Genomic DNA, 23,364 nt, shown 5'->3' with positions numbered 1-23,364 from the left:
AAAGTCTGAAGCGGACCCTGTCTTCCGGCCTCCTGGGTTCAGGCAGCCACCAAGCCTCTGCCGTTCCTCTCACTGGACAAGGAAGACCATCCTCTCATTGTCTGTCTCTTGAACAGAGTGGGCTTGGGATGGCAATTGTGAGCTGTGCTGGTCCTGCTCGGGCTGGAAGACAGGAGGCTACACTGAGCTAGGAAGGTTCCACAGAGGTCTATCAGGGGAACCAGACACCACCATGCACAGACACCTGTGGCCCCAGGTAATCAGGAGGCAGCGGTGAATAACTTGAGCTCAGTTCAGGGCCAATCTGGGAAACAGGGAGAACCCATCTCTAAAATACATCTATCAGAGAGGAGAGAGCAGGGCAGTAAACCAAGCAGCAGTGGCAGGGGAGGAATAAAGTGTGTTTCCAGAAGCACAGAAGACAGTGTCATGATGGCTCCCTGTAATTCTAGCTTGTCAGGAAGCTGAGATCTGAGGATCACTGTTCCAAGCCAGCCCAGGCGGGAAAGTCCGTGAGACTCTTATCTCCAATTAACCACCAAAAAGTCAGAAGTGGAGCTGTTGGCTCAAGCTGTAGAGTGTTAGCCTTGAGTAAAAAAGCTCAGGGACAGTGTCCAGGCCATGAGTTCAAACCCTAGGATCAACTGGCAGAGAGAGAGAGAGAGAGAGAGACAGACAGACAGACAGACAGACAGACAGAGAGACAGAGAGAGACAGAGACAGAGAGACAGAGAGACAGAGAGAGACAGAGAGACAGAGAGAGGACACAGTACAAAGGAAAGAAGACTGGGCATGTGCTTGTGGAGGCCCCGGCTCACTCCCTGGCACCGAGAAGGAGGGAGAAATGAATGTGAGAGCTAAGCAAGATGTAGGCAGGTGCCATCACCTTGGCTGGGAGGAAGCAGGGGTCAGGCTTGGTGAAGAGGGAGGCTGGATCAGGACAGATGGACAGCAGACAGGAGCCCGAGAACTGGAGATGCTAAGCATAGGCGATTCTTTTTAAAGAAATTTTTAGCACGAAAGGAAGCAGGAAAACATAGCATTAGCTAGAAGGGAATAGGGCGTCACAGGAGGGTTTTGTCCAAATATAGAAGATACAGAACTTCCTCTGTGTTGATGGCCAGCACAAGAAGGGAGCTGGTGAAGTGGACAGAGGTTTCTGAGGAGCCAAGTTCTGCATAGAGTGGCCAGCGAGGGCATCCAGAGTGCCCAGGATGGAGCTGGCCTCTACTAGAGACAGAGCCAATCCCCTGACAACCGAAGGAAGAGGAAGTGAGTGTGGAGAACTAGCTAATGAGAGGCAAGAGAATTCCCTCTGACTCTATCTCTCTATTTCTCTAGTGGAATATGAGCAAGTCAGAGCCCAAGGAAGGCTGGAGAAAGGAGGAGGTGTGGAGGATCAGTGGCTGGGTGAGAAATACTTGGGACTCTCAAACCCACCAGAGAAACACACTAGACTCTGTCCGGGTGGGGCGATCATGTGTGGCTGCCGACTACAAATTTGTAATGATCCCAGCTTACAGGCAAAGGCTGTGTGTGTGTGTGTGTGTGTGTGTGTGTGTGTGTGTGTGTGTGTGTGTGTGTGTGTGTGTGTGTGTTCTTTTATTTTGTTTGTGCTGGTTCTAAGGCTTGAACTCAGGGTCTGGGAGCTTCCAGCTTTTTCCAATCAAGCGCCACAGCTCTACTTCTGGCTTTTTCCTGGTTAATCAGAGATAAACAGACTCATGGACTTTCCCGCCTGGGAGGTTTCAAACAGCGATCCTCAGAGCTCAGCTTCCTGAGTAGCTAGGATGACAAGCGGGAGCCATCAGTGTCTGGTTGGCTGCTCCACTTTTATGGTGATGGCCAATTCTTTCAAACCCTCAGGAATCCCGCGATATTTAGAGGCAATAACTGCCATCTCTTAATTATCTGCCTTACTTTTGCTAAAGGACACTGCCCTGAAGTCATGGCTCTGGGTCACCACCGTGTGCATCTCCAGAGCTGGTTCTGTGCCCAGTGCCGGTGTCCTTGACCACTTCAGCATTTCACTTGACATTTCTGGGAAGTATGGATCATCCCAGCCTGGAATGTCGAGAACTGTCGGAAAAATCTTGACAAGTGCAAGGCTGTGAGCACATCTTGCACTTTTCCTTTTGATTATTAAGCAGAAACAAGTCCCCTGTGGGTTGAGTGACACCTGGTCCCACGGCAAAACCCACTTGTAAACGCTGGGTCATGGACGGGCACTGGTGCCTCACATCTGTTATCCTAGCGACTCAGGAAGGCTGAGATCTGAGAATCAAATGTGAACCAGCCTGGGCAGAAAAGTTTGTAAGACTTTATGTGTAAGAACGAGCAAAAAGCCAGAAGTAGTGCTGTGGCTCAAGTGGTAGAGCGCTAGCCTTGAGCTGAAGAGCTGAGGGACAGCGCCCAGGCCCAGAGTTTAGGGCTCATGGCTGGCAAAAAAAAAAAAGAGTGCAAGGCTCTGAGTTCAAGCCCTAGTATAGGCTCGTGCACACACACACACACACACACACACACACACACACACACACACACACACACACACACAGAGCTGGGCATTAAGGGGGAGCCCTATGATGTTGTCTTATGGGTTATGATGGGTTGAAAGGAGGACCCGGAAAAGATATGTCTATAGCCTGACCTGTGAAATCTGCAAGTGTGACCTTATTTGGAAAAACCAGTGCTTGTGTCTGTTATGGAGCTAAGGGTCTGGAGCTGTCAAGATCGCCTGGATTGTCTGATGTCCAGGGCTCCGTCCAGGAGCCACACGAGAGAACCTAGATAGAAGACAAGAGAGCAAAGTGGCCTCAGGGACACAGGCCAGCCATGAGGAGCACCTAGAGCCACCAGAAGCCAGAAGAGGCAGGGAGCAGCTTCCCCCAGATCTGCTAAGGGGTGGCCGCTCCAGCCCTGTGCACACTTTGATTTTCCACTGCTGGCCTCCAGTCACCTGGGAGAAGGTGCTCTTCTGTTGTGTTATGCAGCATAATCAGTAGTAATTTGTTACACCAGCTGGGAACCCCAACATGGTGGTTCCAATCCGAGGTGGAGTCGGAGCTCTTGTGTATTGAACAGATTGCCAAAGCTGAGGACAAGCTCATACAGGTCAAGCCAGCACAAAGCAGAAAGAACTCACTCTGACACTCCCAAATGATCTTAAACCTGGGTGGAATGGCCCATGCCTGTAATCCCAGCACTTGGGAGTCTGAGGTATAGGAGTCTGGACTTGGAAGCCAGCCTAGGCTACCAGTATGACTGTCTTGAAAAGAGAAGAAAAGAGAAAGGAAATGAAAGGAGAAATGTAAGGAAAGAAAGAAAGAAAGAAGGAAAGAGAGAGAGAAAGAAAGGGGAGGGAGGGAGAAAGGAAGAAAGAGGAGGGAGGGAGAAAGGAAGGAAGAGGAGGGAGGGAGAAAGGAAGAAAGAGGAGGAAGGGAGAAAGGAAGGAAGGAAGGAAAGAAGCTGAAGAAGGGAGGGAGGGAGGGAGGGAGGGAGGAAAAAGAACCTTCTTGAATTGGTTCAAGGGCTCGTCCTGCAATGGCAGAGTGTGCTTGAGGTTGGGAACCCAAATCTCAGACCCAGATGAAGCAGGTTCTATCCCTGGCTTCACCATCCAGCAAACTGTGTAACCTGGGGCAACTTCCCTAAACGCTCTATGCCTCAGTTTCCCCATGTCCACCCTCCCCAGCTGCAGGGAGTTGTATGGATAGTCTAACATCACAGATATAAGCACCTGAGGTCCATTCTAGGGACATGTCATGAAGACAAAAGAAGGGTCTCCAGTGACGAAACTCACTTGAACCGGAAGCGATGTGAACTGGGAAAATCCGGTAGACTCCAGCATGCCCCAGCTGAGCCTGCAGGCGTGCCCTCAGTGGGAACCGTGCAACCCTCCTGAGCCAACCTGCATGAAGACCAGATTAGACCAGTCAAAACAGGATTAGAACAGTCTGGAATCCATGCACGGGGCTGTCTCCGCTCTGTGCACATCAGTTGGCAGAGCTGCAAACAGACTCCCACTCCCCACAGGACCGGCAGCCAGGGCCCAGGGCAGAAGAGGGCCACGGAAGCTGACTCAGAAAGCAGACAGACATGGGATTGCTGCTAAAAGAAACACTTAAATTCCTATGGCAGCTTGTACCTAACATGCCGGAAACCAACTTGATGTGAACTCAACAAGAGACAGGGACTTCCAAGGGGCTCACGAGACCCACGCTTAAGAAACACAGTTATGCCAGGTACCAGTGGTTCACGCCTGTAATCCTAGTTACTCAGGAGGCTGAGATTGGAGGATCACAGTTCAAAGTCAGCTTGGACAGGAAAGTCCGTGAGACTCTTATCTCCAATTTACCACCAGAAAACTGGAAGTGGTGCTGTGGTTCAAGTGGTAGAGCACTAGCCTTGAGCTGAAGAGCTGAGGGACAGTGTCCAGGTCCAGAGCTTAAACCCCCACAAATAACAACAACAACAACAACAAAAAGTCTCACAGGGACACTCTTACTTGCCCCTCCCTCCTAGAGATCACTTGCTTTTTGTTTTCCCTTTAGTTTGAATTTTGGGCTTTGCATCTCCTAGCCAGTGCTCTACCACTTGAACCACAACTCCAGACCAATTTTGCATTGTCATCTCCTGAGATTCTTTATACAAGTACAAAAAATGCTTACATAGTCTTTGTACTGTGTTCACATAAAGCTAACAAAATGCTCCAGGCGCTGCCTTTTGTTACAGTCACACGTTCTAGAGATCTCCATCTGCGATGCAAGTGCCTCCAGCTTCTTACACCAATTGATAACATCCTATCACACGAATGGAACGAGTTCACTTGCCCAGCCCCCTGTTGGTAGACATCAGAGTTGATTCTGGGTTTTATTTAGTACTAGGGATTGAATCTAGGGCCTGGTTCATTCTAAGCATGTGCTCTACTTCTGAGCTTTACTCTCAGCCTCAGAGTCATAGTTGTTATTTTGGCATCACTGACAGAGCTAGGATAAGCAATGGTGTAATTCACTGCTTCACAGTGAGCAAGAAAGTGGACTGAAGGTTTTGTATTAGTTTTCTATCGCTGCATAATGGCTGGCCATAAACTCAGCAGTGATGAGTTTGAAGTCTACAGGTAGAAAGTCTGGCTTGGCATGCGTTGATTAGGCAAAATCAAGGTATGGGCCATGGGTATGGGTATGCAGGCTCTGGGGAAAAATAAAGCTATTTGTAAGCTCATTCTTGGATGCATTTGTTTCTGTATAGACCTGAGGTCCCGGCTGTCTTTCTGGCTATTAGCTGGAGGCCCCTCAGCTCCCATGGGGTGCTCACAGGCTTTGTCAAGGGGCTCCCTTCAACTCAGAGCCAGAAATGGCACAATGGGTCTTTCTCATGTTCCAAATCAATAAGCTTTTGGATCTGGGGAAAACTCAATGCTTTCAAAAGGCTCACCTGATAAGGCTCAGCCCACCCAGGATAATCTCTTAATCTAAGGTGAATTGTCTTGGGATCTTACCTATATCTACAGGATTTCTTTGACCAGGTCTTGAGATCTAATCATTGAGGTCACATTCTCATTGTGTTTATATGTACACACACACACACACACACACACACACACACAGGCAGGAGATCACATGAAGAGAAAGCCAGTGGGGGTGACCTGGAGCTCTGCCTACCTCAGGCGTCTTTGCCGCTTTGGTAGATAGTGCCATCTTGTCTCTTGTAGGGTTAGTTGCTCGAAGGTTCTCCTCACTTCCAGTAATGATGTGAGTGCCTGCGTCTCCATGAGCTGCCCCAAGAATGTTATCAAGCCTTTGGATTTCTGCCAATCCGATAGGAGAGAAATGGAATGTCAATGTATTCTTAATTGTGTTTATCCTCTTATAAATAGGCTAAGCATTCCTTCAAAAGCATAAGAGCCATTTTTATTTCTATTTAAGTCTTCTAGTTCTGTGTCCCAAAAACGTCTAAATCAAAAAAGAATCAGAAAGCCTCCGATGTTTTCTTTTACTGCTTTTATGGATCTTTTTTCCTTCCTTCCTTCCTTCCTTCCTTCCTTCCTTCCTTCCTTCCTTCCTTCCTTCCTTCCTTCCTTCCTCCTTCCTTCCTTCCTTCCTTCCTTCCTTCCTTCCTTCCTTCCTTCCTTCCTTCCTTCCTTCCTTCCTGTCTGTCTGTCTTTCTTCCTTCCTTCCCTTCTTTCTTCTCTTTTTGAGAAAGCATCTTGCTATATAGTTCAGGCTGGACTTGAACTTGAGATTCAGGAATTTCAAGTATTCAGCCCTACCAGAAATCCTAGCCTGCTCCAACTTCCTCCTGGCCTCCAGCATCTGGCTTAATGGGTACACTGCTTCTCTGAGGAACCTCAGAGGTGGGGGAGGGCAGACCATCGCCAGTCTGGGAGAGAGACAGCAGCAGGGGAGAGAGAGTAGGCAAGGAGGAACTTGTGTCTGAGTTGAACCTTAAGGATGAGGGGAAATGTGAAGTAGAGATGGGGAGAGAGAGACATGTCAGCATCGGCTGCAAAGGCAGGCAGGTGGGGAAACCCTGGGAGCCTAGCCTGGAGAAGATTTAATGGACCATAGGTCCTCACAGGTAGGAACAGGGCATGACTTATTTCTGTGTTCGGTGCCAGAGGAGGCATCAAACAGAGTTTGATGAATGAAATAAAGCAGAGGGAAATGAGGCTTCAGATGCTAAGCTAAATCATCGCCTCTTTATTCTGACAGTTGGAAGCAAAGACCTCCACCAAAAAAGCAGCTCTGGATTGTGTCATGGCAGAGCCTGGCACTCCTGGCACACCACTGCCCTCATGTGGCCACGATAGGAATTGTCCAAGACCAACCTCCAGTGCTGGGTTCCACAAAAGCCATACTGTAGAATTAGCTCAGAGTGGACTTCAGCCAGCCTTAGATTTTTAAATTCCTAGGCAGTTTGGGTAATCTCAAACCTTAAACTTGGACTGAGGTGACCCCAGATCATTTGCATTTTTGGATCCTGAAAGAAGCAAATAGAAATCTTTGGAAGGAGATGCCTAGAGTTTACATTAGTTACACAAATAAGTTTTCAAGTGCACTGGTGAAAGGTAGGTGTACAGGAATAAAAGACAGGTCAAGGACCTGGCAACAAAAGAATCAAACATAGGATTGTTTCACAGGCAGTGTGAAACATCTATGCTTAAATAAACAAAAGATCAGCTTGGAAACATACTTACAAGAAACAGGAGGGGCTGGGAAGGTGGCTCAGTGGTAGAGCGCTTGCTCTGCATGCCTGAGGCCCTGGGTTCGATTCCTCAGCACCACATAAGCAAAAAGAAAAAGCCGGAAGTGGCGCTGTGTTTCAAGTGGTAGAGTGCTAGCCTTGAGCTGAAGAGCTGAGGGACAGAGTCCAGGCCCAGAGTTCAGGCGCCATGACTGGACCCCCCAAAAAAAGAAACAGGGGGCGGGGGGAGGCTGGGAAGGGATGTGAAGGGTAAACAAAAGAGGAGGCTGCAATGCTTGATAAGAAATGTACTCATTATCTTGCCCATGTAATTGTAACCCCTCTGTACAGTATGTTCACAATAAAAAATTTAAAAAATTAAAAAAAAAGAAACAGGAAAACTAAAAAGTTGTCAGTTGGTTTGGAAGGAGACACATTAAAATTCTTAGAATAACACAACAATTAAAGTGCAGAATTAAAGACAAAATTAAAACAGATGGATTGTAACAAATCAGAACAATCTAGAATGTGCATGAGAAAATAGGGTATATAAAAATTATTTAAGGTGGCTGCTGGTAAGTCATACCTATAATCATAGCTACTCAGGAGGCTGAGATCTCTAGGATTATAGTTTGAAGCCAACCCAGGTAGACAATTCCACAAGATTCTTACTTCTAGTTAGTTAGCAAAAAGCCAGAACTGGAGGTATGGTTCAAATGGTAGCATACCAACTGAACAGAAAATCTCAGCTAGAGCTCAAAGACCTGAGTTTAAGTCTCAGTACCACCACACACAAAAAAGAAAATGTGTGTGTGTGTGTGTGTGTGTGTGTGTGTGTGTGTGTATACTGACTATACAGACTTTCAAGTTCATAAGTACGGCTTAACCAAAATTGACCCTTGGAAGTGGCGCTGTGGCTCAAGTGGTAGAACACTAGCCTTGAGCTGAAGAGGTGAGGGACAGCGCCCAGGCCCAGAGTTCCAGCCTCACAAATGAAAAAAATAATATATATATAATATATATATATAATATATATATATATATATGACCCTATTCTGGGGTTATAAAACAAATCTCAGGCTATGTTATGGATCATAATTCAATTAAACTGGAAAACAATAACAGAAATACAGATCATTCAAGGTTTGGAAATTAAACAATATATTGCCAAATAATCCATAAGTCAAAGAAGTCAGAAGAAAAAGAATTTTAAAATATTGAATTATAATTAAGACAAAAATGTATGAAAATTTATGACTGTAACTGTTTAGATTTCAGGGATAGTAGAAAACAAGAAAGATTAAAATGCAACAACAAAAAGAGGAATAGCTTAAAGAAGGAGGGGGAAGACAAAAAAAAAGCGCAAATTAAGGCCAGTTTAAGTGAAAAATGGGAACAAGTAAAAATAGAAAACACACAATAGAGGATAATAAAAGTTTAAAGTTGGGTCTTTGAAGAAATTACCAAAATGGGTAAACCCCTAGCAAGAATAAATAAAAAGATAACTACCACCACCACTACAGCAACCAAAACCCAAATGCTACCAACATCAGGATGCCAGAAAGAGCATTGTTCCTGAGTCTACCATTTAATGTTTTTTTTTAAAAGAATAAGGGAATGCTATAAATTACTTTACACTAGTAGATTTAATTTAGATAAAGTCAATAAGTTCCTTGAAAGAAACTGAGGCAGTCACAGGGTCCCTGGTTGCCAAGGCAACTGGTAGATGTACTCTCCATGGTTACCAGGGCCACTGGCAAAACAAAATCTATTCAAAGGCCTGCCCCTGGCTTTCGAAGAAATGCCAGAAGCCACCAAATGTCTCTAATTAGAAGGCTGATAAAAAATTCCTCGGGCCAGAAAAAACTGACTGAAAGCCAAGCTGGGCAAAACAGTTCCTGAGACCCTACCTCAAACTAAAATGCAAGGGTGGTGGTGTGGCTCAGCAGCAAGAGCATCTATGTAGCAAGCAGGGGGCACTGAGCCGGAATCCCAGAACCACTAATAGAGCGAGTAAAGATTTTGTTAAAAATTAAAATAGGCTGGGCGCCGGAGGCTCACACCTGTGGTCTTAGCTCCTCAAGAGGCTGAAATCTGAGGATCTAAGTTCAAAGCCAGCTCAGGAAAGAAAGTCTTTGAGATTCGTCACCATTTGACCAAGCCACCTTTGTTATTAATCCTTGTAAGCAAGGGTTATGGTTTCAAAATCTCTCAAGTGACCCAGCTCATTTTACCTTTCAAACCCTCCCCTCGCCTCTGAGCCTCATTGTTGTTGCAAGGACATTCCATTTGCAGTGTTGTTTCCATCCCAATTAAACTTCATTGATCTTCAGAGACCCCCACACACACACCCATTGTTATTTAGGTGGACATGCCTAGTGAACTGCTCCTCTGGATTCTGGTGCAGCAGATTTATCTCAGCCAGTGAAGTATTAGCTGGCTTGAAACAAGAAGATAAACTTCTTGGCTTTGGTGAGCCCAGCCCCCAGGTAAAGTGATCTGCTTAGCGTGGCCAGCTGTGTTGGCCATCCCAGACTGGACTGCAGCGGGAGGTGCAGTGTTAAGTGGTTTTCAGCAACCCCTGGTTGCAAAAGCAAGGTCTAGACATGCCTAGCCCAGATCACCCTGGACCGGGAGCCAACAGGTGCTTCTGTTTTAAGCCATTGATTCTGTACTGGTTGTTGTATGGTGTTAGGTCATGGAAACAAAAGTTGGACAGCCATTTCACAAAAGATTTCTGCAGGGCCAACCTAGCACATGATAAGGTATTTGATACATTAGATGTTAGGGAACATCAAATTAACTTCCAACTAAAACCACGGTGCACCAGCTGGTGGTGATCAGGAGACCTACATAGAAGGATCTCAAGTTTGAGGCCAGCCTGAGCTACATAGTGAGACACTGCCTCAAAAAGTAAATAAAACAGTACTAGGTTCCAGTGGCCCATGCTTGTAATCCTGGCAAGTCTGGAGGCTGAGATCTGAGGATCAAAGTTTGAAGGCGGCCAGGGCGCAAAAGTGCATGAGACATTTATCTCCAATTAACAAGCAAAAATTGAGCTGTGGCTCAAGTGGCAGACAGCTCACCTTGAACAAAAGTACTAAAGGGACAGTGCCTAGGCAATGAGTGTAAGCCCATGTGCACATGTGTGTGCACAGAGAGAAGAGTTCACTGTCAGCAGCAGACAAAACCACAAATACACAATTAACATGACATCAGCTACAAAGCAAGACTGATCCCACTGTGTCCCATTCTCCCCTATGAGCTCCTATGCCCAGCCTTATCCTATCCTGATCAGGTCTTTGATTGTTTACTCCATGGCAGGAGTTCCTGCTATCATTATGGAAATGATCTCCATGCTGCCTTCAAACCAGTCACATCTGTTAGCGGTTAAGCTTTAATTTCCATAGAAGAACAGTAATTTCTTTGTTGTTGTTGGTGGTGGTGGTGTATATATGTCTGACAGTCTTAGGGCTTGAACTCAGGGCCTAGTAGCTGTCCTTGAGCTTCTTGTGCTCAAGGCTAGTGCTCTACAACTTGAGCCACAGCTCTACTTCTGGCTTTTTGTGGTTAATTGGAGATAAGAGTCTCAAGGACTTTCTTTCCTGGGCTGGCTTCCAACTGCCCATCCTCAGATCTCAGCCTCTTAAGTAGCTAGGATTACAGGCATGAGCCACCCTGGTGCCTGGCTAGTAATAACTTTTTATCATCAGGCAAGGTTGAAGTTGCATAAGACAAGAGAAGATAGAGGGTCGAGGAGGGTGGTCAGCTAGGTGGGGGCTGATCAGCACCTGAGGAAGGATGCTGTTCATGGCTCTGCCTCAGCTCTGGGCTGAGGCATGGGCTCAACCTCACTGGCCACCCTGTTCCTGAACCCACCCAGAGCTTACAGCCCTGTGGCTCCTTCTGGGGTCATCTCTCCAGCCTCCTATCCTGTTTGATCTCTCAGTGTCATCTGCTTCTGACACTGAATTCTGTCGCAGCTCCCATCACAACCTATCCTTCTCTGATTTGTTTATTTCCTTCTATTTCCTAGCTTCCTTTCAATCATCTCTCCTGGATCCAATCACAAAGGTGCAAGGTGGCAAGGTTGCCAGTAGGTGGCAGTAAGTCACAATGATTAAACATGAACCCTGTTTTCTCCCCTCCCACTCCGCCCCCCCCTCCCCTGGGGATGCACAAGTACCCTGGCCCTGGATGGAGGGAGTCAGCCATCTGACATTTGAGCAAACCCCAGCTCTGACATGTAATAGTTAGACAACTCGGGGCTGGGAAGGTGGCTCAGTGGTAGAGCGCTTGCCTTGCATGCATGAGGTGCTAGATTCGATTCCTCATTCCCATATAAGCAGAAAAAGCCGGAAGTGGTGCTGTAGCTCAAGTGGTAGAGTGCTAGCCTTGAGCTGAAGAGCTAAGGGACAGTGCCCAGGCCCAGAGTTCAGGCCCCACAACCGGCAAAAAAACAGACAACTCATGGTAAGTGGGATTATTGTGAAGTCTCCAGTGAGTAAAAACTACCATTGGACCAGAAGTGGGCAGAACAAGCTTTGAAGGCTGCAGGGGCTTGCCTTCCTCCCTCCCCTCCCTCCTTCCCTTTTTCCCTCCCTCCTTCCTTCCTTCCTTCCTTCCTTCCTTCTTTCCTTCCTTCCTTCCTCCCCTCCTTCCTTCCCTTCCTCCTTCCTTCCTTCCTTCCTCCTTCCTTCCTTCCTTCTTTTCTCTTTCTTTCACTCTCCCTTATTCTCTCACTCTCTTTCTCTCTCAATCCTAGAGATCAAATACAGGCATTCTCAAATGCTAGACAAGTACTTTATGGCTGAGCCATACCCCAGCCCCTTCTTGCTTTTCTTCAACACTCTCCACCTGGCCTGCGGCCTCGCTGTTCCTCATGCTGGATTTCCAAGCTGCTACTCACATGACTTCTTTGCTTGCTTTCCCCAGGTCTTGATTCCTGCCTCAACTCCCTCAGAGAGGCCTCTGACCCCCTGAGCCCCTCACAGCCCTCTATTGCTCGCTACCCCTGGCTGTGTTTCAGTTTCCTCTCAGCCTTGCTTTCCACTGCATTTGGTCATTTATTTATGTTTCGTTTAGTCTGTCTTTGGTCACCTGGAAGATGAGCTCTACAATGTGGGTTCTGTCTGGCTTGTCCATGTGTCACCTGTGCCAAGACAGTATCAGAAAGATGAGGCCCTCACATTGCTACTGAGTGAATGGATGGATGGAAGACAGATGGACAGGTGGACAACGGATGGATCGCTGAGGGATGGTTGAAGGATGGATGGGTAGATGGGTAGACAGACAGGCAGATGGGTGGATGGGTGGGTGGATGATAGATTCGCACAAGTCCCACAGGACTAACAAAATTCGCCAACGTTCATCTCCTGCACTCACGCATGACTTTGTTTTCTCTAAAGCCCACTCCTGTTCGCATTTACAAACATCTGTGAGTGTGGGGTCAGTGTTTCCACTCCCGATTCTCAGGCTGGGGAGGGCGTTGCCCAGTGAGCATCATGCTGTCCTGAAAGCTGTCCAGATCTTCTGCTTCCCGTGCAAAGTGTCTGCAGCCATTCCTCCTCTTATTCCTGGGGTACAATGCTTTCCAGTCTAAGGATGCTGGAAGGTTCCTCGGCCTTGCCTGGGTGGCAACCATGATGCTGACCAGGGAAGTGGGAGGACTTGAGGGCTGTGGGAGGGCGAAGGCCTCATCAGCCAAGCTTGGAAGACGCCCCTGGGGCAGTGGCTTGGCCTGTGGGGTCCCCTCCCCCTGCAGGCTGCCCCTCTGCCAACTTCCTACCCTGTAGGACACAATTCTCTTTTTGAGCCTACAATTCCCCCAAATACTGTCTTTGAAGTGTAAAAAATGCCATGGCCAGCAGGGGACGCTGGTGAGCTGGCAAAAGTTCTCGGTTCCCCAGGGACCCACAGTCTAGCTGGTTAGGGGCTGGTGAGGGGCTGCCTGGTGTTTCAGAGGCACATAGGGTGACAACATCTCCGTATCTCAAATGTGGCCCCGACAGTGCAGAAGCAGCCTGCTCCCTCCAAGAACCCTCCTGCCCCAAGCTTCCCCCCACGCGGGCGGGCACACCAGCAGCTGGACCGGCTCTGTTCTGACCTCGTCCTGCCGAAGATGCTGTCTCCAGCAAGCTCCTGTGAAAAAAGGCGGTGCCATTGGGGTGTGTCATAGATCCCCTCCCCCTCCTCAGGCAGAAAGAATCCCCGGGACCGTGGGGAAGCCTGGGACTGGTGGGGGGCTCATCGGAGAACCCGGGAGCCAGTGCCAGAGGTCAGAGTAGATAGGACTTGGGAGGGTCGCATTGAGGACCTGCAGTGAGCTCTGAGGCTGCCTCATGTAGTCCCAAGGTAACAAAGGCCTAGCTTGGGTCAAACACATAGGCAGAGGCCAGTGTCAAATGCAGCCAGTTACACTGGGCCTCACCAGGGCCAGTGGGGACGCAGGGCATCTCCCAGGCCTGGGACCTCCAAGCTCCTATAAGATACCCCCACTGCCTGCCCCCTGCTGCTCCCCCACCCCCACCCCGCACCTGAGCTGGGGGCTCATGGCATAGCAGGTAGCAGCAGGTTGGAAGCCATTGAAGGTGGAGCTCATGGAGCTGGTGTAGGCGCCCATGGAGGGGAAAATGAGCCAGTCGCCTACGTCCAGCTTAGGAAGCTGCACATCGTCCAGGAAGAGCCTGTCAAAGGCATCGCATGTGGGTCCGTAGAGGGTGCAGGGGAAGAGGGGGGGCTTGGAAAGGAACTCCTGTGGGGAGCAAGGAGAGGGGCACTCAGAGGAGAAAGAATACAATAGGTCCCCCCCCCCCTCCCCCCGACCCCAGCTCTCCCTGGGTGGGCGGAGGCATGAGTCTGAGGACGGCTAGCAAGGACACCGCCATTTATCCAGTCACAGTGATCCATGACTGAGCGGCCACCCATGCCAGGCAGTCGGCTCTGCCTTTGGGATCAATGCTGAACCAAACAAAGGCCTTGTCCTCACCGAGCTCATACTTTATACAACACGTCCTGGCCCTGCCAGGGGAGAATTTCTCCAATCTCCACTCCGAGTTCAAGGTCCCAGAGTTAACTGTGCATTGTCATCACCCAGGGTTGCTGTTTTTTAATTTTTTGTATATATAAGGATTGATAGCCAGGTCTATGCTTCTGAGACATTCTGATGTCTGGTCTGAGCAGTGAGGGCTTTTTTTTTGGAGGGGAGACATACATAAAAGTGTGTGTATCCATTCAAAAGCTTGAATTCAAGGCCTGAGTGCTGTCACTTAGATTTTTTTTCAAAGCTGGTGCACTATACTTGAGCCATGCCCCCACTTCCAGCTTTTTGCTGGTTAATGGAAGATTACAGGTCTTCCTGGGCTGGTTTTGAACCATGATCCTCAGATCTCAGTCTGTTAAATAGCTAGATTATAGGTGTGAGTCTCTGGAGCCCAGCAGTGGGGGGCTTTTTAAAGCTTCCTGAGTGACTATCACAAAAAGCAGAGAGGGCTGGGAAGGTGCTCAGTGGTAGAGCGCTTGCCTTGCATGCCTGAGGCCCTGGGTTCGATTCCTCAGCACCACATAAGCAAAAAGAAAAAAGCTGGAAGTGGCGCTGTGGCTCCAGTGGTAGAGCGCTAGCCTTGAGCTGAAGAGCTGAGGGACAGCGCCCAGGCCCAGAGTTCAGGCCCCACGACCGGACCAAAAAAAAAAAAGAAACAAAAAGCAGAGAGCTGCTACATCTCCATTGTTCAAGGATCCTGGAAACATAACCACACACATACACACTCACACAAGCACCCATGTACACACATGGAATACATACACAGAGATACACCCAGAAACATCTGTTTCTAAATGTTGCTGCTTCAGGACAACTATACATCATCCACAGACTCACACACCTGTGCAAGTGTGAGTGGATCGGCCACACACATAGATGTACACACACACTTTCTTGTATATACATCTGGTGTGATTGTCGGCAGAGCTGGGAACATCCTGAACCCCCCACCCCCCACCTCATCTCTCAGGGCACAGGGCTGGACTTGATGACCTCAGGACCCAAGAGGCCCCCCCCCTTACCTTTGCCACGATGGGTGTCTTGGGGACAGCCTCCCGGAGGAAGATTCGGAAGACGCCATAGTGGCCATCATTGAGGTAGTAGATCAGCTTCCTGAGGCCTCCTGGGGAATGGGCTGGAGTGGGCGGGGCTTGGGCCATCCCTTGCCCTCCCTCACCTCCTGAACAAGGCCTCCGCCCCAGGAGTTCCTGCCCAGATTCCTCCCTCTCCTCCCTCCCATGCTTGACTCAGAGCCTGTACCAGGCCTCCACTCTCAGGCCTGGGATCTCTAAGTTCAGCCACTGGGTCTCGTGAGAGACCCCCACTGCTCTGCCCTCTGTGTTCCAGCATAGCTCATAGGTGCTGAAACCCCACCATTATTCCAAGAGAATTAAATAAATCCGCTTAACAACACACTCCCCACCTTATAGTTGGGGAAACTGAGTCTTGCAGAAGTCCACAAGAGAATCTGAGCTAGGATCCTTCCTGAATCTTCATCTTTCTTCTTGGACCAGTGTTCTGAGCACCTGCTGTGTGATGCAGAACAGAACCAATGGCCTCTGTGTAATGGATTGCTCATTTCTGTGTCCTTTCTCCATGGGATGCTTGTAGTAATTGTATTTTCGTGTATGTGTGTGTGTGTGTGTATGTGCACACGTGCATGGATGTGCATGTACATGCCAGTCCTGGGGCTCGAACTCAGAGCCTAGGAGCTGTCTCTGACTGTTTGTGCTCAAGGCTAGCACTCTACCACATGAGCCACAGCTCCACTTGTGGTTTTGGGTGTTTAATTGGAGATAAGAATGTCATGGATCCTGTGGCCCAAGCTGGCTTCAACCTATGATCCTCAAATCTCAGCCTCTTGAGTAGCTAGGATTACAGGTGTGAGCCAGCAGGAACAGGCTTTGTGAACTATATTCTGCAGGTGACACATTTCTCTGTATGATACAGACTCACTGACTGCTCAGGAAGTGAATACCTGGGTTTCTGGACTTCCCCTCCCTGTCTACTAGAGAACATAAACCAGTGATGCTGAGCTGGGTGTGGTTGTACCTACCTATAGCCCAGCAGCTGGGAGGAGGATCTTGAGTCAGCCTGGGCTATATAGTAAGACCTTCTCTTAAGAAACAGTGACACTGACAGGCTTATTTTACTACCCAATTCTAATCTTGTTTCCTCTATTAGATATGCAGGCATAGTGCCCAAATCCTGTGCACATCCTCTCTGCCAGACCTGGGGACACTGCAATGTTGCCAGCTCTCCCCTCCCTCCCACCCCCAAGGGGCTACCTACCAGGCATCCGCACCTACCGGGCATGTGCACGGCCTTCTTAGCGATGATGTTCACGGCCGTGGTGCAGATGGGCTCCGCGTAGAAGCAGCCGGGCTCTGCCATGACTTTCACGCCAGTCTCCTCTGGGAAGGTCTGGGCTAGGGCAGCTCTGATCACTCTTGCCATCTGTGGGGACAGATCCGGCCTCCATGAAGATGTCCGTCCCTGTGCATTGAGCTTGGCACTTTAGAACGTATGCTCAGGCCCCTCGATGAGGAGGCAACAGATGCAAACACCCCTCTGCCCCTCTGAGCAGCGTGAAGGTGCAATTATTTCAGCCAACACAGGCTCAGCAATGAGGGAACGCTCCCTGGATCTGGAGGACTGTAAACTTCTGCCTGAAGAACCAAGGCTAGCAGCCAAAACACCTAAAGGCCGTGGGCCCTCTGCAGATGCATGCTCAGACACACACACCTACCTTTGCACTGTAAGACAAAAGAGTGCTCACCAGGCCGGGCCCAATGGCTCAAGCCTATAATCCTAGCTCTTTGGCAGGCAGAGATCATGGGCTGGAGGGTCTAGGTCAGCCCAGGCCAAGAGAAGAGTCTGAATGACCCCATCTCAACCAATGGCTTTGTGCACCTGTTACCCTGGCTACAGAGGAAGTGCAGTGGACCTGCCTGCCATCCCCAGCGGGGCAGAGGTCAGAGGACGGCAGGTCAGGCAGGCCTGGAATTATTATTTTATTTTATTTTATTTTATTTCGGTCATGGGGCTTGAACTCTGGGCCTGGGCACTGTCCCTGAGTTCTTCAGCTCAAGGTGAGTGAGCACTCTACCACTTGAGCCACAGCACCATTTCCAGTTTTCTGGTTTATTGGAGATAAGAGTTTCACGGCTTTTCTTGCCCAGGCTGGCTTTGAACCGTGATCCTCAGATCTCAGCTTCCTGGGTAGCTAGGATTATAGGCATAAGCCACCAGCACCTTGGAATTTTTTTTAAGGCCCTATTTCAAAAATATTCAATGCGGGCTGGGAAGGTGGCTCAGTGGTAGAGTGCTTGCCTTGCATGCCTGAGGCCCTGGGTTCGATTCCTCAGCACCACATAAAGAAAAAAGCCGGAAGTGGCACTGTGGCTCAAGTGGTAGAGCGTTAGCCTTGAGCTGAAGAGCTGAGGGACAGCGCCCAGGCCCAGAGTTCAGGCCCCACGACCGGACCCCAAAAAAAAAAAAAATTCAATGCAAGAAGTTGCTAGAGGGGTTGGGATGTAGCTCAAGTGGTGGAGTGCTTGCTTAAGTACCACCAAAACTATATTGTGTGTGTATAGGCAAAGATGTACATATAGAGAGAGATAAATAGTTCTTGACCATATATATATAATATATATATATATATGGTAGATATATGCACGCAACAGAGGGAAGCCAGGAGGAGGAACAGAATAAGTGGGAAATAGAACAACACACAACAAAGGGGCCCATCAGCTACAGTGGACATAGAAGAAAAAGAACTAAGCAACCCAAAAATAGCGATAGGATGGGAGGAATGAGAGGGAAAGAGGGAACAGCCCACACTAAGCAAAAGGAAAGAAATGCAATCATCACCTGATGTGGAAGAAATAATTTATATTGTCAAAGCACTAGAATTCACAGACTTTATAGACCATGATAATCATAATTTGCCTTGTGAAAGTTAAAATGTGTTTGTGACTTTAACTATGTATCACTATTCCACAATACTGTGAAATATGTGAAATTTATGTAATTACCTATCTCAATTTAAAAAAAGTAGGAGAAGGGACGGGTTAAGAGGGATAATGCTGTCAGATGCCTTGTACTCATATGCTGTTCTGTAGAATGGGAACTTCTTTGTACAACTACTTAAAGATAATAGTAATAATAAAGTTTAAAAAGAGATAAATATACACATACATGCATACATATATGTATATGTATTATGTAAGTGTGTGTGTGTGTGTGTGTGTGTGTGTGCGCGTGCGCGCAGAGGTGTGGAAATTGAGTGCCAATGGCTCACATCTAAGATCCTAGCTACCCTGAAGGCTGAAATCCAAAGGTTAAAGGTGAGAAGCCACCCTAAGAAAATCTCCAAGATTCGATCTCCCAAATAATCAGAAAAAAAGTCAGTCCAGAGACATGCTTCAAGTGGTAGAGGGCCAGCCAAGCAAGCAAAGCAAGTATGAGGCCTTGAGTCTGAACCCCAGTACCAGCAAAAGCAAGTTGCTGGGGGCATGGCTCCAGTAGCAAAGCACCTGCATAGCAAGTGTAAAGCTTTGAGTCCAGTCTTTAGCATTTCCTTTCTCAGAGACAAGATCTCTGACCAAAGATGAGCCCCAGTGCCTGCATACAAGTCAAGATTTCACAAGCCTTCCCCTCACACACACACACTCACACACACACACACACACACACACACACACACACACACACACACACACACACAGGCTTCTACCCACTGTCCTCCACTTCGGGCGGTCCTCTCACCTCCTCAAACCTGGCTTCGGAGCCCTCTGCTCCAGGAAATCCCCCTCCCAGATCCAAGAGGTTCATGTCATGGCCAGCCTCACGGCCCATCTCAAACACTAGCTGGCAGTCCGCAATGGCCTGGGCGAAGCTCTGGGGTGTGTGGCAGTCGGAGCCCACATGAAAGCTGAGCAGGCCGTGGCCAGGGGCATGGGAGACACACGGGTGGAACTGTGGTTAGAAACACCCACTCGGGCGGTACAGAACAGCGCAGGTCAGGCAGCTCAACGCACTACAAATCCAGGACCTCAGCTAGACACCCTCCCCACATGACCATGGAGTAGGGGACTCATGCCTGGGCCGCTGCTCCTCAGAGGACATAGCATCAACACTCCCATCCAGTGCTCCCAGAGGCTGGGTGAATCACCAAGGCCAACAGACTGAGGCCAGGCAAGCAAGCTGTCCTCCTCCTTGGGTTCAAGGGGCACCAAGACACTAAAGAGTCAAGATCAAGTGCCCTCATGGAACCGTGTGTGTGTGTGTGTGTGTGTGTGTGTGTGTGTGTGAGAGAGAGAGAGAGAGAGAGAGAGAGAGAGAGAGAGATCACCTGGAGTAAGGAGCGTCTATGAGGCCAGGGCAGCCCTGGCCAGCCAGGGCATACACTAGTCAAGGGCTCGGGGTGGGCAGTGGAAGCAGAACTCTTGCCCCCATGCAGGACAAGTGTGCTCCATGCAGGACTTACGTGTCTCCAACCACAGCCAGCCCAAGCCCTCTGGCAGATGTGAGCAGGTGTCCACATTCCTCCAGGCTGGCCCCAAACTTGCCACTGAGGGGTTAGGTGCTCTGGCTGTGCTGAGTCTGGATCCAGAGAAGCAGCCTGCAGGAGGGGCACAGAGGGGGCAGGGGTGCACAGGACCGGGAGCCCCACCCACCTCCCCACCAGCCCCAGCCAGGGCCATCTGCACTACCAGCCACGAAGCCCCAGGAGTAAACCCACAAACTAGGCACAGGGTACAGCAAGTAGGAAAAGGCTAAAACTATAAATAGACGTTCTTCAGGCTCTTGTGCTACAGAATCAGAGACATTAAGCTTCTTTCCCACAGCCACCCAGTGGGTGATGGATGAATCTGAAATGGGAGCCCTGCCGTGACTCCAGTGTGAGTACTTTTCTCATGACATGGCAAATGCCAGGTGTCATGTCAGGCTCTGTCCGCGTCTGTGCACAGACCCCAGGGTTTATTTGGCAGAGACAAACACCAGGGAAGGTGCTGGGCCCAAGGACCCAAACTCTGGTGCTTGCTCATTTGCCTGCCCTTGCCCTGGGGCTGCCTGGGGACTGCCTTCTACCCTGTGGCTGTCTCCACCCACCCCTGCCCCTCTCACCTGGCCCCTAGGTGGTGCTGAGCCACCTTGGTCAGCTCCTCCTCACAGTCAAAGGTCAGGAGCTGCACCCCATGGCGGGCAGCATACGGGATATGGGAAGCGGCCTTGTACGGGTTGGCGAAGATGATGCGAGAGGGGGCCACACCCAGGCCCAACACCTGCTCCAGCTCCCACTGCCAGGGGTGAACATTAGCGTTGGGGGTCTGCCAATGCTCTGCCTCTGTTTTTTGGGGACAGGAGCAATGGCCTATATCAATGAGACTGCCCTGACCAAACCCTCTGTTCTCTACCAGGGAGCACATTGGGAAATCATTGTCAGCCTTTTTGCCAGTCCTGGGGCTTGAACTCAGGGCTTGGGCACTGTCCCTGAGCTTCTTTGTGCTCAAGGCTAGCACTCTACCACTTGAGCCACAGTGCCACTTCTGGCTTTATCTGAGTAGTTTATTGGAGATAAGATTCTCACAGACTTTTCTGCCCCAACTGGCTTTGAACTGTGATCCTCAGATTCAGCCTCCTGAGTAGCTAGGATTACAAGTCTGAGCCACCAGCACCTGGCTCAGCCTCATTTTAAAGAGAAAGAAACTGAGGCTCAGGAAGGTGAAGTGGCTTTACCAACACCTGTGTACATCGACCCATGCTCAAGGCGAGAAGTATGTGCGCTCTGTTCCCTAGCTTAGGTGTAAGTACCGGTCACACAGCCCACTGCAATGAATAACCAAAGTTACTCATTCATTTGTTCCTTCAAAAATTCATTTGTAGCCAGGCACTGGTGGCTTACGTCTGTAATCCTAGCTACTCAGGAGGCCAAGATTTGAGGATGATAGTTTGAAGTCAGCCTGGGCAGGAAAGTCTGTGAAACTCTTATCTGAACCACCCAAAGAAATGGAAGTGGAGCTGTGGCTCAAGTGGTAGAGCACTAGCCTTGAGCTGAAGAGCTCAGAGACATTGCTCAGGCCCAGAGTTTAGGCCCCACCACCACCAACAACAAAAATTACAGACAAGAGCCACCAGTACCCAGCTAAAGATAATAATTAGAAAAAAAAACAACACTAACTAGGCACCAGCGGCTCATGCCTGTAATCAATCCTAGCTACTTAGGAGTCTGAGATCTAGAGGATCACATTTGAAACCAGCCTGGGCTTCAAACAGAGTCTTCAAGACTCTATTTTCAATTAACAGCAAAAAGCAGGGCTAGAGGAAGGCCTACAATGGTAGAGAACCAGCCCAGCAAACAAGCTGGGCAAACAAAAAACCCTGATCCCTGGTACTGGCAAACAAATAACAACAACAAAAAGAAATGTCCATTCCCGGGCATCGGTGGCTCACACCTATAATCATAGCTATTAGGGAGGCTGAGATCTGAGGATCACAGTTTAAAGCCAGCCTGGACAGGAAAGTCTGTGAGACTCTTATCTCCAATTAGCCACCAGAAAACTGGAAGTGGTGTTGTGGCTCAAGTGGTAGAGCGCTAGCCTTGAGCTGAAGAGCTGAAGGACAGCACCTAGGCCCAGAGTTCAAGCCCCACGACCAACCAAAAGAAAAAGGAGAAAAAAAAAAGAGAAATATCTACCTTCCAACATCTGCTTTGGGTGCTGTAGTTCCTAGTGCAGGCCCCCTCACCGTTGGTCTTTGCCCCCCAGGAAGCCACAGGCTTGTGGGGGAGTGAGTAGCCGCTGGTTACCTGGCTGGCACAGTCGAAGCCCGCGCCCAGGGTGGCCAGGACTCGCAACACCCAGGGGCTGCTATTGCCTTTCACAGCATAGAAGGGCTGGACTTGGAGCAGCGCCCGGCAGAAGGTCTCGTGGCAGCTGACCAGCATGTCCAGGTGGGCCACCATGAAGGGGTCTCGGTTGTCCTGCTGGGACAGGGACATCTCATTAAATCTTCTCAATGCCCTTGTTTCTCCCATTGTAGAGATGCGAAAGCCAACAGCTCAGCTAGGTGAATCACTGTCTCTCTGTCTTGGCAAAGAGATAGCTAGAGTCCTTTAACTCTTAAAGGCACAGGCATGGTAACATATACCTATAATCCCAGTTATTCAGAAGGTAGAGGTAGAGGTATCAAGACCCAAAAACAGCTGGGGCTGAGAAAAAAAAACCAACCTAAAAGCAAAAGGATTAGGGATGTGGTTCAAGTGGAAGAACATTTGACTAGCAAGCTCAAGGCTCTGAGTCCAATCTCCAGCACAGCTGAAAATAGAAGCTTAAAGTTGCACAGGAAGGTAATGGAATCTGTATCCGAAGTCATCTCAATGGGTAAATCCCAAGTGCTAGGCCTGGGGACTGGAGGGAACAAAACTTAGATAGGGACTTCCACCACAGCGGAAGTCTTATCTAAGCCATGAAACAGGAAGCCACCAAAGGAAGAACTGAGCCCTGCACCTCCCCTCCCATGGCTGCCTGCTTCCTTCGTACTGTGCCAGAGAGCTCCTGGATCTTCTTCAGGACCACCTGCTGGACAGATCCCCCAGGCTGCACGGTGATGTGCTCCAATGGCCACGGGCTTGTGGGTGGCTTCAGAATCTTTTCTGGGCCCCCAAGGGGGAAGTCCGAGGATCTAGTTGAGGCCCCTGCCAGGGACAGTTCAGGCATCCTGGAAAGAGATTATTTGAAGACTCAGCCTCCTCTCTTCCTCCTCCTCCTCTCTTTTCTCCTCCTCCTCCCCACCTTCCTCCTCTGCAGCCCCTTCCCCACTCAGCCTCACCACGCAGCCATGATGCCTTGCGTCCTCAGATGCACCCCTAGAAAGCTGTATCAAAGGGGTTCTTAGACCTCAGGTAAGTCCCTGTGGACAGAGCAGATCCCAGCTCTAACCTCAGGAGCAAGGACGGTCCTCCCCATCTGTCCCCACACACCCCACCCTCCCGCTCAGACCTCCAAGGCAGAGCACACCTCCCACGGTGTGCCCCTGCAACAGTGGGGTTCTTGTTGTGAGTGTCCCCCACAGTCAGAGCCCAGGGTACCCTGAAATCCTCCTGCCCCCTCCCAGGGCCCAGAGATGCCCAAATC

The 23,364-nt window shown here is 49.4% G+C and overlaps 1 protein-coding gene across 1 annotated transcript; it reads right to left on the bottom strand.

Annotated features, from left to right (window-relative positions):
• Positions 1–12,752: 12,752 nt before the first annotated feature.
• LOC122103759 (antizyme inhibitor 2-like) lies at positions 12,753–22,947 on the bottom strand. Its single transcript, XM_042674398.1, is given in 10 exon segments — positions 12,753–12,859; positions 13,100–13,323; positions 13,719–13,936; positions 15,247–15,347; positions 16,534–16,681; positions 18,995–19,160; positions 19,716–19,850; positions 20,357–20,529; positions 22,038–22,211; positions 22,771–22,947. Coding segments are annotated over 10 exon segments (1,623 nt in total).
• Between the last annotated feature and the right edge of the window lie 417 nt (positions 22,948–23,364).

Source organism: Dipodomys spectabilis, unplaced genomic scaffold (genome assembly GCF_019054845.1).
Source record: "Dipodomys spectabilis isolate Male_0828 unplaced genomic scaffold, ASM1905484v1 ptg000002l, whole genome shotgun sequence".
Classification (NCBI taxonomy): Eukaryota; Metazoa; Chordata; class Mammalia; order Rodentia; family Heteromyidae; genus Dipodomys; species Dipodomys spectabilis.
The sequence above is the reverse complement of the archived record's forward strand: the minus strand, read 5'-3'. Positions and strand labels throughout refer to the sequence as shown.